The 13303-nt window shown below is 44.4% G+C and overlaps 1 protein-coding gene across 4 annotated transcripts in view; it reads left to right on the forward strand.

Moving 5' to 3' along the window:
• ITPRID1 (ITPR interacting domain containing 1) overlaps positions 1–12794 on the forward strand; it is a 288990-nt gene extending 276196 nt beyond the window's left edge. For all 4 annotated transcript variants that reach the window (XM_047850300.1, XM_047850299.1, XM_047850302.1 and 1 more), the window contains 5 exons: positions 3491–3573; positions 4655–5944; positions 10348–10475; positions 11706–11817; positions 12290–12794. In XM_047850300.1, the coding sequence (XP_047706256.1) occupies positions 3491–3573; positions 4655–5944; positions 10348–10475; positions 11706–11817; positions 12290–12595 (1919 nt within the window). In that variant the 3' untranslated portion in view covers positions 12596–12794. The remainder of the gene's footprint in view (positions 1–3490; positions 3574–4654; positions 5945–10347; positions 10476–11705; positions 11818–12289) is intronic.
• The last annotated feature ends 509 nt before the right edge of the window (positions 12795–13303 follow it).

The raw sequence follows: 13303 nt of genomic DNA on the forward strand, positions 1-13303 counted from the left end.
TATGGGTCATACTTTTCTGCTTCTTTACATGCCTGATATTTTTTGTTAGATGCCAGATATTATAGATTTTACTTTGTGGGTGGTAGATATTACTCTATTTCCATAAATATGCTTGAGCTTAGGTCTGGGACACAGCTGAGTTACTGGGAAACAGTTTGATCCTTTCAACTCTCACTTTTAGGATTTGTGATGTGGGGGGAAATGCTCATTCTAGGCTTAATTAGTCCTCACTCCTGAAGTAAGACCTTCTGAGTACTCTGCCTCACCAGTGCTCTGAGAATTGTGAGGCTTGGGAATCTGGCTGATGGAAGCATTGCACTATTCCAGGCCTGCATGAGTGGTAGGCACTGTGTCTTCTAATCCTTTCCAGTGATTCTTTCCCTAGTCTTTGGTGTTTCCTCAGGAGCTGATCAGCCCTCCGGTAAATACTAAGGGGGGTTTCTGTGAGTTATCTCTTTGTGAAGATCTCTCCTTTCTTCCACTCTTCCCTGCAAACTCCAACTGGCTCAGTCATCCAGACTCTTAGTTTTATCTTTTCAACTTAGGGAGTCTGCCAGGTTCTGCCTGGGTCTGCCCTCCCTCCCTACACCACAGCCTGCAAACCGTCTCAAGGCAGGAAGCTGAGTGATCATAGGGCCCACATTATTTGTTCCTGACTTTCAGGGACAGCTACAGCCATTTTTAATTATCTGATGCCTGTACTCTTGAAACCATTTTTTCACATACCTTGTCCAGTTTTTTAGTTGTTTCAGGGGAGGGAAATATAGTTCTTATTACTCCAACTTGCCAGAAGCAGAAGTCTTCTTTAAGTCTATAACCAGAAACCATTTTCCATGTTTTACCCTTAACTATAGAATAAGAGGTAACAGCAAGGTCAAAGACATTGTTTTCTCAAATTTTCTCCCATCGCTCTAGGTTTCAGCTATTAAAAACTTACAGTCTCATATTAAAGGGCTAGTATCCAAAATCTATAAAGAACTCCCCAAACTCCACACCCAAAAAACAAATAATCCAGTGAAGAAATGGGCAGAAAACATGAATAGACAGTTCTCTAAAGAAGACATCCAGATGGCCAATAAGCACACGAAAAGATGCTCAACATCACTCCTCAGCAGGGAAATACAAATCAAAACCACACTGAGATACCACCTCACGCTGGTCAGAGTGGCTAAAATGAACAAATCAGGAGACTATAGACGCTGGAGAGGATGTGGAGAAACGGGAACCCTCTTGCACTGTCGGTGGGAATGCAAACTGGTGCAGCCCCTCTGGAAAACAGTGTGGAGGTTCCTCAAAAAATTAAAAGTAGATCTACCCTATGACCCAGCAATAGCACTGCTAGGAATTTACCCAAGGGATACAGGAGTGCTGATGCACCTGTACCCCAATGTTTATAGCAGCACTTTCAACAATAGCCAAATTATGGAAAGAGCCTAAATGTCCATCAACTGATGAATGGATAAAGAAATTGTGGCTTGTATGCACAATGGAATACTACTTGGCAATGAGAAAGAATGAAATCTGGCCCTTTGTAGCAACGTGGATGGAACTGGAGAGTGTTATGCTAAATGAAATAAGTCATACAGAGAAAGATAGATACCATATGTTTTCACTCTTATGTGGGTCCTGAGAAACTTAACAGAAGACCTTGGGGGAGGGGAAGAAAAAAAAAAGTTAGAGAGGGAGGGAGGCAAGCCATAAGAGACTCTTAAAAACTGAGAATAAACTAAGGGTTGATGGGGGGTGGGAGGGAGGGGAGGGTGGGTAATGCGCATTGAGGAGGGTACCTGTTAGGATGAGCACTGGGTGTTGTATGGAAACCAACTTGATAATAAATTTCATATTAAAAAAAACTTACAGTCTCTGATTTTTAGATTTTCACTTTAATTGAGGCTGAATTAATGAATATGGAGTTTATAAACTTAGATTCTACAAAGCTAAGCTTCTTTCTCTTTACTCTGACCCCAGGATGGGATAGTTGGAATTTGGGTTGGGGCGACCACCTCTGGAACCACATCTCCACCAATTATCTCTGTTCAGACAGATGGGCAGTTAAGACTGGTGGGAGAGAGTCCTACAAGGAGATGAGGTGCTGCTACCCTTATTAGCGGGGCTTCCCTTGAGGGCTGGATCCAGAACACTTAAGCAGAGGTTGGACTGCTTGTTTGTGTGCTCTTTGCTTTTAACTCCTCTGCAGCAGCTAGTTCTTCAAGCAAAGGTAAATTCCCTGTTTCTCACTTAGATCCCAAATAGCAAGCATGACATCCATCAACAACCCCACTCCCCAGACCCACACCCAACCTTTCTCCTAGGACAAATGAGGCTCCTCTTTCTGCTTCTTGTAGAAGAAGGGCTATTCTCCAAATGCCCTCTGCCCAGGTGACTTCCTCTTCTAACCCCATAAAGCATTTCTTATTAAAGAGCAGCAAAAAAATCCTACAATTTAATCTTTAGGAAGTTGATCCTCTAGTAGCCACCCATATCCCCCACCCCCGCTAACGTAATATATCTATGCAAAAAGTTCAAATAGATTTAGAATTTCCAGACGCTTATGTCTGCAAAGTTGTTATCTGCCCTCACTTAACACTGTTCTTTCTCTGCCCCTTCCAGCCTATTGCAATGACAAGAGAAGCAGTCTAAAACATGAGCACAGACTTGTAGTCATATAGAGTCCAGATGAAGCTAGCTAGGTTCTTATCTAACATTTTGTTAAAAAAAAAAAATAAAGAAGATATACATGTCTTAGTCAGTTAGGGCTGCTATAACAGAATACCACACATTGAGTGGCTTATAAACAACAGAAATGTATTTCTCCCAGTTCTGGAGGCTAGAAGTTCAAGATCAAGGTGCTGGGCCATTTCAGTGCCTGGTGAAGAGCCACTTCCTGGTCCACAGATGGTCACCTTCTCACTGTGTTCCTGCCTGGTGGAAGGGACAAGGGGGCTCTCCTCTCTGGGGTCTTTTTTATAAGGTACTAACTCTATTAATGAGACCTCGGCTCTCATTTCCTGATCACTTCCTGAAAGCCCCACCTCTTAATACCATCACCGTGGGGGTTAGGATTTCAACATATGACTTTTGGGGGCCATAATATTCAGTTCATTGCAAAATATATACACACAGATATATACATTTTGTTTGTTATTGTTTTATCAGCGTGGCATTTAAGATATACGTATTTCCTGCTGGATTTTCTTCCCCTTAGTCAAGACGCATCACAATCATTTGTTATTTAGTTTTAAGAGATGGTAGTTCTTTTTACTTTATTTCATGTTTTTACTCCTTGTATCAGGAAACCAGTGGCACAATTTTCCATGGGCACCTCTGACAATCGATAAAGTAAATCCTTGTAATTCCCTCCTTCATCTACATTTCTGCATTGGGCATTTATGAGGATCTACGCCATGTCGGGCACAGAGGGGGGTTGATCTCAGTCCTGTTGACAGCCTATTTCCCTTCACTTACTCCAGGCCTCTTTTTCTTTCCACAGGTGCCACAGTGAACAGAGAAAACAGCTGCCAGTCTGACAGCAGCGGGTTCCTGGATGAACCACCAGAACCACTGCCCCTGCAGGTAGAAAGTCCCTGGAGGGCTGGAATAGGAGTAAAAAGAAAGATAAGTAGATAACACGCTGCCACATTTGGAAAAGAGCAACCAGCCCTTAGAAGATATGCACCCTTGGGGCGCCTGGGTGGTGCAGTCGGTTAAGCGTCCGACTTCAGCCAGGTCACGATCTCGCGGTCCGTGAGTTCGAGCCCCGTGTCGGGCTCTGGGCTGATGGCTCAGAGCCTGGAGCCTGTTTCCGATTCTGTGTCTCCCTCTCTCTCTCTGCCCCTCCCCCGTTCATGCTCTGTCTCTCTCTGTCCCAAAAATAAATAAAAAACGTTGAAAAAAAAATTAAAAAAAAAAAAAAAGAAGATATGCACCCTAGGCACCCAAGGGACAGGGGACGATGAAGTCACAATAAACAAGGTGCCATAGGGACACCTGGGGGGCTCAGCCAGTTGAGCTCAGGTCATGATCTAGCAGTCCTTGAGTTCGAGCCCTGCCTCGGGCTCCTTGCTGACAGCTCCAAGCCTGCCTCGGATTCTGTGTCTCCCTCTCTCTCTACCCCTCCCCCACTCAACACTCTGTCTCTCTCAAAAATAAATAAACATTAAACAAATAAAAAAAAAAGCAAGGTGCCATAAAGCTTAGCATTCCTTTCCTTTCTTTTTTCTTTTGACTTTGCTAAATAACGAAGGTGAGCCTCCTAGAGAGAAGGTCCCAGTTAAAGTAGTAAACTAACATAAACCTGAATTTGTAACCCTGATCTCCTGACTCCTAAGTCAATGGTAATGATAAAGAAACGACACACACATTTTTTTTTCCAAGAGACAGAGAGAGAGCGCGCGTGTGTGAGCTGAGGAGGGGCAGAGAGAGAGAGAGAGAGAGAGAGAGAGAGAAAGAGAGAAAATCTAAAGCAGGGTCTGCAGCGTGGAGTCAGAGGTGGGGCTCAAATCCATGAACCGTGAGATCATGACCTGAGCCAAGATGAAGAGTCAGACGCTTAACAGACTGAGCCACCCAGGTGCCCCAGACGTACCCACTTCTTAAACCGAGTGCCTCCACCACCCTCCCGACCCATTTGCCTTTATCCTGGTTTCTCACACAGATGCCTTCCTTGCCAAGCAGCCAGAGTCCTGCTGAGGATGGATGTAGACAGCCGAGGGATCAGAGCCAGCATGCAGTCTCACCCCAGAGCTGCCAACCAGAGTCAGATGAGTCTGATTACAAAGGTATGGTGAGCACATCCTTTCCATATCAAGGCTGGAGTCTCTTGGAAGAAAAGGCCTCGATACAAATGGCGGAGAAAGAGTCTCAGTTTGAGGACATGGAGGAGCCACCACGGCCACTGACTCCGGACAGTGCCCTTCACAGGACCACCAGAAGGGGAGAGCCCTCGGGGAAAGGGAGCCATGTGAGGCAGCGCCCACCCATGCCCCCAACTGCATGTGAGACTGTGGTGGGCACAGTCACCTCCACACGTGATTGTCCTCTGGGGTTTATGGCGACCCATATCGCAAAAATGAAGGACGGGTTGCTGAAGCCTGAGGGGCCTGGGGAAACACATGTGCAAAGCCACTGCTGCGAGTTCCAAAGATCACCTGGAATGGAACCTGCTCACAACAAGTTCCTCCATGTTGACTCTGAGGCCCCAACCGAAGAAGAAGGCAGTAAAACTTATTCTGACACCAACAGTATCTTACCAATGGGAGAAAGTCCACCACAGCACGTCCCCAAGCCCAGTAACGTCGTGCCCTATACAGCTGACCTCATTCAAATATCCGAAAAGTCCATTCCCCACCTAGGCAAACTGGCTGGAGATACTCCCCAAGCAAAGCCAACGTTTAGTGCTTTGGGTCAAATACCACCTAGAGCAGAATCTGAGATGGAAAACCTTCCTCCAAATGCTGACTCAAACACTGTTAGCTCCAAGGCTGTGATGGTCCAGATGTCCTCCAATCTGGCATCGGCTGCTCAGAATGCTGTGGCTCTGGGGACTGATTCTAAAGGAACAACTTTAGAATGCACTCTGTGTGACCCTGTCCCCACAACAGAACCAGGACTGGAGACAGAATCAAGACAGTGCAGTGATGTTTCCATTCAGACCTATATATGTGAGCCTAGGCCCTGGCATTGCTGTTCGGCCCCAAGTCTCACCAAATCTGCCTCTCTAGACACAGGCTTCCCTCGTATCTACCCAGCGGGCATCAGCCATGCCGTACCCGCTCACTGCTGTGTCTGCTGTCATCACTGTTCACACTGCCACTCAGAGAGGCAGAGCCCCAACCCTGCACCCTCAGCCTATAGGGACTGCCCATGCTTCCATAATCATCTGGAGGCCCAGTTCATGAAGACTTTGAACATCCTTCAGGACACTACAGTGAGGGAGTTGTGTTCTGTAAGTATTCATCTCTGCAAAGACGGGAAGACAGATGGAGCGATACCACGTTGGGGATAATGTTCAGGCCTCCTGAATGCGGGCACTGAGGGCATGCCTTTCTATCTCAGATCATGAGTAGTACCTGTAAAGTGTTTTATAGCTTACCATATATGCCTTCAAATTTCTTCTTATCTGATGCGTCCAATCAATCACCTTCTGAAGTAAGGAGGCAAATTTCATTATTAATCCCCATTTACAGAGGGATCTAGAACAATAAAGTCATGTGTAAGGTTATAAACAGTAACGCATCTGTACCTCATCTCCAATTCAGTCTGACTGAATAGTTCTCTGTCCTAAATTCACTTAGCTGAATAATCTAGCACAAGGTATGAATGCTCTCTGAGCCTGTTTTGTAAAATAGGGAGACTATTCATGCCACCAACACAGGCTTGTTTTAGGTTAAGTGAGAGATTGCTTAACCTCTAAGAGTCAGGCTTAGGGTTAAGTGAGAGAAGCACTCAGCACACTCAGGCACTCAAAACAGTGCCCAGCACACAGAAAGCCCTAGAAAATGCTAATTGTATGGCTGCTTCTGAGACATAGCATGGGGGGAAGCTCAGAGCCAGGTACAGGATAAGGACTGGCTCTGGAAGCCAGGCAGGAAGACACTGATTAGAACGAGGACCACCAATTAAGCCTGAGCCAGCTCCAGGGGTGAGTGACCCTCCATGCAGACAGAGCCCTCCTCATTTCTCTAGCTGGTGTTAACAGATGACCTTGGGCCCACGTAGCCCCAGCTGTGCGGAGAGATCTGGCAACTGGAAATAGACCTTTCTCTTCACTTGACACTATGAGACATCAGCACTTCTGCAGAAAATACAGGGGTTTTGCATCTCATTATGCACAATGACCATCTTTAGACTTGTGTGTGGCTTGCAAATGAGTAGGCGTTTAAATGAGAGTGTCCATACAACCAGCTCATGTCTTCTAAAACCTTGTCTCACATTACCTTAGCCTGCTCTGCTCCTAGAATTCACAATTATCCAAAAAAAAAATGAGGGGGCGCCTGGGTGCCTCAGTCAGTTAAGAGTCCAACTTCAGCTCAGGTGATGATCTCACGGGTTCAAGCCCCATGTCGGGCTCTGTGCTGACAGCTGGGAGCCTGGAGCCTGCTTCAGATTCTGTGTCTCCTGCTCTCTCTGTCCCTCTCCTGCTCACACTCTGTCTCTTTCTCCTTCAAAAATAAACATTAAAAAAATTTTTTGATGCTATTTTTACAACAACTTGATCTGACATTATACATCCTGAAATGCATAGCATGTCAGGTTTTATTAGATGACAGTGCATTTCTCCATATTTAGATTCAAGGAACCACAACCATACATTCAAAGAAAATAATCAACACACACACTTGCATTATTATACTTACATGCGGGTATACACACATGCACACACACACACACTTGCAGAAAAGCAAGTAAAAATGGGGGAATGCATTCACCCATGAGAGGAGGCTACTTAAACTGAAGAACAAACTCAAGAATGAAGAGAAAAGCCATCTATGGTGAGTGAGTCTGGGTTTGTAAGGCCTGAAAAATATTCTGGAGAAAAATGTCTCTAAATCAGATGCTAAGTGCTAACTAGGACTACAAAAATTATTTATAAAAAAAAATTATCTGGAAAATGGATCTTGAACCACATGAAGATTATAGGCAGGGACAGGTACTATCTCTTACCTGTCAATGGAAGTTCCAACTGCGCATTGAAAGTAAGTGCAATTTTAGATAAAAGACTCAGAAAAAATCCCCATCTCATCCCCTTACAGAGAAATATGTAACTGTGCAGAGACTCATTTGACTAATTGGCAGATTCCATTTTTGTTGTCCTGTGGGTCATCTAAAATAATGGTTTGTGGGTATGATTAATTCTTATATATGTGTGTGAATTCTTCATAATAATTTATTAATTTAAAAAAACTCTCCAGGAAAGAAAATGATATTATCTGAAAAAGATTTTTAGATATTAGAAAATGCTTCTATAATGTTTATTATTTAGATTTAAATAAAAAGGAAGCATACACAGAACGTAGAAAGTAATCGGAGCCAACTCAAAAGTGAAGTTTCAATGTTTTCTGGTGCTGTTGCTCTTACTATTGAAGTTAAAGTCTGTTTTAATGGGCTTGGGTCAGCAAAGTAGACCTTCAATTAACCTTGGGTTACAACCCAACACTTATATTGGAAAAAAGAGTTCAAAACAACTTCTTTTTTGTTTTCCTTGCCGAAATTTTTCCTTTTTTCTGAAACTACTTCTATACCTGTTCTAGAGCTGAAATGTAGCTTTAGTATTTCCAAATGACCAGAAGATGGCAGTGTTTCAGAATCTTCCACATCACTCCCTTCTCAGGGACCAAATGGCCATCAGTTATTCCTACATCCCAGCCCTGCATGCCTTCCAATCACAAAGGGTTACCCTAAAATAACTAGATGAAGCGTAATATTTAATGTCTCTAATGCTCAGCCTACTTGAGCGCCATATTTCCATGCCCCTGGCCTCACCATCCCTAGAACTTGTCAATTAGGACCATTCAAACAACTCACTCTTAAGAAACGAATAACTTCTCCCTATGTCCAGCTACACTGTAGTTAATAATCCCTGCTATAACTCAGTTAGATCTTGAGAAGAGAATAAATGAATCAGGATACCTGGGCTTGAAATCTGCCCTTTTTTGACCTTGGACAAGTCAGTTTGCCATTCCGTTTCAGAACACTTCTCTATAATAAGAGCCCTCCGTGGCCTCTAAGATTTTTCTGGTTTCAAGAGCCCTACTGAGGTCACCTTTCAAGCATGCTTGTCAACATCAATAACAGTTCAAAGACTCCTCTACCTGGTTCGAATGTACTCACACTGAAGCCAAAGTAATTTGAGAGTTTTGCCATGTAAAGTATGTTTTTCATATAAAAATATTAGAGGACGGAATCAAAACTGAACTCTCAAAGCAAAATGATGAGGAGTTTTCAGTAGAAAAACATCACTTGAAGGAAAGTATATCCATTGTGACAATTTCAGTAAAAATAACCATGAGGCTGCCAGGATTTGACCATGGCGTTTTGGGGACAAGAGTAAGAAATCTGGAACTTCCTAAAAACAGGGCTAAGAGGAATTAACACAGTTGTAAGACCAGTCTCTGTGGAAGGAATAAGAGGAAGTTGAAAGAGGGCTGCCATGAAAATCAGTTTCTTTTAAAGAGCTTTCCAGGGGTGCCTGCGTGGCTGAGTCAGTTCAGCATCCGACTTCGGCTCAGGTCATGATCTCACCATTCGTGAGTTCAAGCCCCATATGGGCTCTGTACTGACAGCTCAGAGCCTGAAGCTTGCTTCAGATTCTGTATCTCCTCTCTCTGCCTGCCCCCCATCCTCATGCTCTGTCTCTCTTGGTATCTCAAAAATAAATAAACATTAAAAAAAAATTAAAGAGCTTTCCAGAAGCTCTACCAGGCCTGGGAGAGAGAGCATTACAGTCTAAAAAGCATTAATGTCACTTAAAGTCAGATGGATGGAGATGCTGGGGTTCTGGATCATGCATCTATTCAAAGCATGATCCAACCTGGGCTGGAAAACTAGGCAGGTAACTAGTAAAAATTCAGCAAATCGTGAGGTTCCTGACAAATGGACTGGGTTTAGGGGCTGCAGGAAGATACATAAATTAGGAAACCAAGGCAGAAGCACAGTCATGCAGAGAAAGTACGATTTAAAGAACGGTTCACATCAGGAGCAATAAGGAGCAGGATAGGGAGAATAGACAGAGTTGAATTCTAGATTCACTTCATGAAGAGAGTAGGATGCCTCATCTATGTCTGCCTTACTCCAGATGAGCTTGTTAGCTACATGGAGCTGATCCTGCAGATTTCACCACCAGGGATTGTGGTTAAGCAGGGCTAAGACTAATAAAAAAATATTCTAAGCAGACTTTCTCTAATCAAACACATACCATCCAGACAGATGTGTTCAATGTTATTGAGATTCAGAGTGAGGCAGTATTCAGCACCCAAATTAAACAAGATTTAACAAGACTCAACTTTTCTAAGCACAAGCCCTCGCTCTGGGCGTTTGTCTACTGCTCTCCCTTATCTACATCCTCGCACCCCCACATCACCTAGTCCTCCAGACAGCCTTTCTGTCTCTGGGACATGATGCTACCAAGGGCCGTCCTATAACAGCTGCTCTTCTGTCCCAGACCAGTATTGCCTCCACTAGCCTGGAGAAGCCAAAGGCTGGCCTTTCCCTCTTTTCTCCCCCACACATTAGCAATAGGGCTCCACTGCAGACCAGGGAGCCCAAGTGGGAAGGCAGGCTCCGCCATGGTGAGCTCTTGCAGTGAATCAGGAAGGACTCCCTTCTCAGCTCTTTTCTAATTGTTCTCAGTGCACAGTCAAGGAGATGGAAGCCATGAAGACGGTGTGCCAGTGTTTCCGGGAGCATTTAGAGGAAATTGAACGGCGCCTTACAGGACAGCAGGCACTCTTTTACAGGGACATGTCAGAGGAGGAAAGGTAATTATTGAAGAGAGTCATAAAAGTAAGTAGCAGCTCACACACCTGGAGCAAGGAAAGGTAATCAGGGCAGGACAGATGAGCACCAGGGAGCAGGATTAATGAGAAATGAGTCCTTTTCCTTTGCTTTCCGGTTCTTGTCCTTGCTTTCTCAGTGGGAGTCAGTGAGAGCTATTTGCTAGATAGCAACACTTACTCTATAAGGCCAAGGCTATTTGAAGTCAGAGGATGGGCAGTCAGCTGGGAAGAGGGGGTGGCCAGCAGGATATCTTCAATTGATGTCAATGGGACTTATGCAAATGTAAATGTTGAAAATCTGCATTATTTTCACATAGATTAAAAGCATATATCCCAAAAGTAGATTAGCCATTGCCTGGTCCTGAAGGGTGGGAATAGGGTTCAACTGTTAAGGGGCACAGCTTTTATGGGGCAGATGGAAGCATTCCTAAACTGCCTGGTGGTGAGAGATACCACTTGGCAACTTTACTAAAAATCATTGTAGTATACTGTTAAAATAGGTAAATTTTGTGGGATGCAAATTATTCTGCAGTAGAATTGTTTAAAAAAGAAAGGAAACCGGGGGCGCCTGGGTGGCTCAGTCGGTTGAGCATCCGACTTCAGCTCAGGTCATGATCCCGTGGTTTGCGGGTTCGAGCCCCGCATTGGGCTCTGTGCTGACAGCTCAGAGCCTGGAGCCTACTTCTGATTCTGTGTCTCTCTCTTTCTCTGCCCCTCCCCTGCTCAAGCTCTGTCTCTCAAAAATAAATAAGTTAAAAAAAAAAAAACACTTTAAAAGAAAGAAAACCTGCCCTGGTAATATACCTATGTCTGCAACTGATACAAATAAAGAAGGTGACATTCCCTTTTAAGAAATGCCAGAGGAGTGAGGCACCTGGGTGACTAGTCAGTTAAGCTTCGGACTCTCGGTTTCAACTCAGGTCATGATCTCATGGTTTGTGGGTTTGAGACCTGCCTTAGGCTCCACGCCGACCTTGTGGAGCCTGCTTGGGATTCTTCTCTCTCTCTCTCTCTCTCTCTCTCTCTCTCTCTCTCTCTGTCTTTCTCTCTCTCTCAAAATAAATAAACTGAAAAGAAGAGAAGAGAAGAGAAGAAAAGAGAAGAGAAGAGAAGAGAAATGTCAGAGGAGTGACCTGCATCTTGAGAGGGATGATGGAGGACTGCGCTTGGAGGTGATGTGAAATTTGGTGATTTTCTATTCTTTCCGTGCAGGGAAGAGGCAGAGCAACTGCAGACTCTACGCCAGGCCCTGCGGCAGCAGGTGGAGGAGCTGGAGTTTCAGTTAGGAGACCGGGCTCGGCAAATCAAAGACGAGATTCTATTGGTACGAGGCAGTGGGGTGTGAAGATTGATCACATCCTGCCCACCGTAGGAGGGATGCATTAAATCAAAACCTGATTGCACATTCATTTCAGATGCTAGGGTTATGTGCCAATGCCTCTATTTGAAATATAAAGAAACTGAGGCCCAGAAAAGTGCATCACTTGGTTCAAGGCCACGTGGCTGCCTAGCTGATGGCAGTGCAGGATTAGAACTCAGGTCATCTAATTCCTATGCCAAGCTTTCCTCCTGCCTTGTAAATAAGAGATAAATATTATTAGCCATTTCCCCAAAGAGAATAAGAAACACAACTTTTGAGCTAGTATGGCTTAGTCACTTCCAGAAGCTCCTGCTAGCTCACAGAGCCCACTCTAGAGAATTCCCTGCCCATGAGTACCTTTCCCACAAGTCTGGCTTAGTTATTTGGCACAAATATGGTAAGTTGTCCTCTCTTTCTTTCCTTATTTTCCTTGTAGCAGTTTGAGCTTCTCACAGAGGAACAATGGAAACACTATACAAATCTGCATCACTGTAACTGGACAGAAGAAAAGAATGGCCAGACTTCGTGTGCTAAAATCCACTCAGCCATGGCCTCCCGGGTTGCCTTTCTTCTGGACGAATACCAGCAGGTTCCCGGCTCAAGCGTGACCCATACGGCTGCCTGTTCTCCACCCACCTGGAAGAGCAACACCAGGATGACTCCTCCAGCTCAGGCTGAGTCAGGTCCAGTCCCTTTGTCAAATTGTCCTATTGGAGGAAAGGATACAAATGACTTCCTCTAGATCAGAGCCGTTTTGATGATCTTCCTGCAAAACATAAGAGCACATTCTCACCAGACAAGGAAATCTAAATTTCCCCCCAAAAGGTGTCTATCAATTCTTCTTCAGCTATTTTTGAAAACATTCTATTCTGGGGGGCAGCTGGGGGGCTCAGTCGGTTAAGTGTCTGACTTTGGCTCAGGTCATGATCTTGGGGTTCATGAGTTTTAGCCCAGTGTCAGTCTCTGTGCCGACAGCTCAGAGCCTGGAGCCTCCTTTGGATTCTGTCTGTCTGTCTGTCTGTCTGTCTCTCTCTCTCTCTCTGCCCCTCCCCTGCTCATTCTCTTTCTCTCAAAAATGAATGAACATTAAAAAAAATTTTTTTTTTTAAATATTCTACTCTGGGGATGACTGGGTAGCTCAGTCAGTTAGGCCTCTGATTCTTGATCTCAGCTCAGGTCTTGATCTCAGGGTCATGAGTTCAAGCCCCGTACTGGGGCATGAAGCCTACTTAAATATACATATATTCTACTGTTGTTGAACCCAGGAGAAACTCAATATTTCAATATTCATTCAATACAGAATAAATGAGCACCTACTGTGTTCCTGGCACAGGGAATACATGGTAGCCAAGATATATGTATCTTGGTAGTCAAGATGTTAGACAAAGAGAGAAAATAACAACAAACGAGTAAGATAATTTCAATATTGACAAACACCATCGGAGAGGAT

The sequence above is a fragment of the Prionailurus viverrinus genome, chromosome A2 (genome assembly GCF_022837055.1).
Source record: "Prionailurus viverrinus isolate Anna chromosome A2, UM_Priviv_1.0, whole genome shotgun sequence".
NCBI lineage: Eukaryota > Metazoa > Chordata > Mammalia > Carnivora > Felidae > Prionailurus > Prionailurus viverrinus.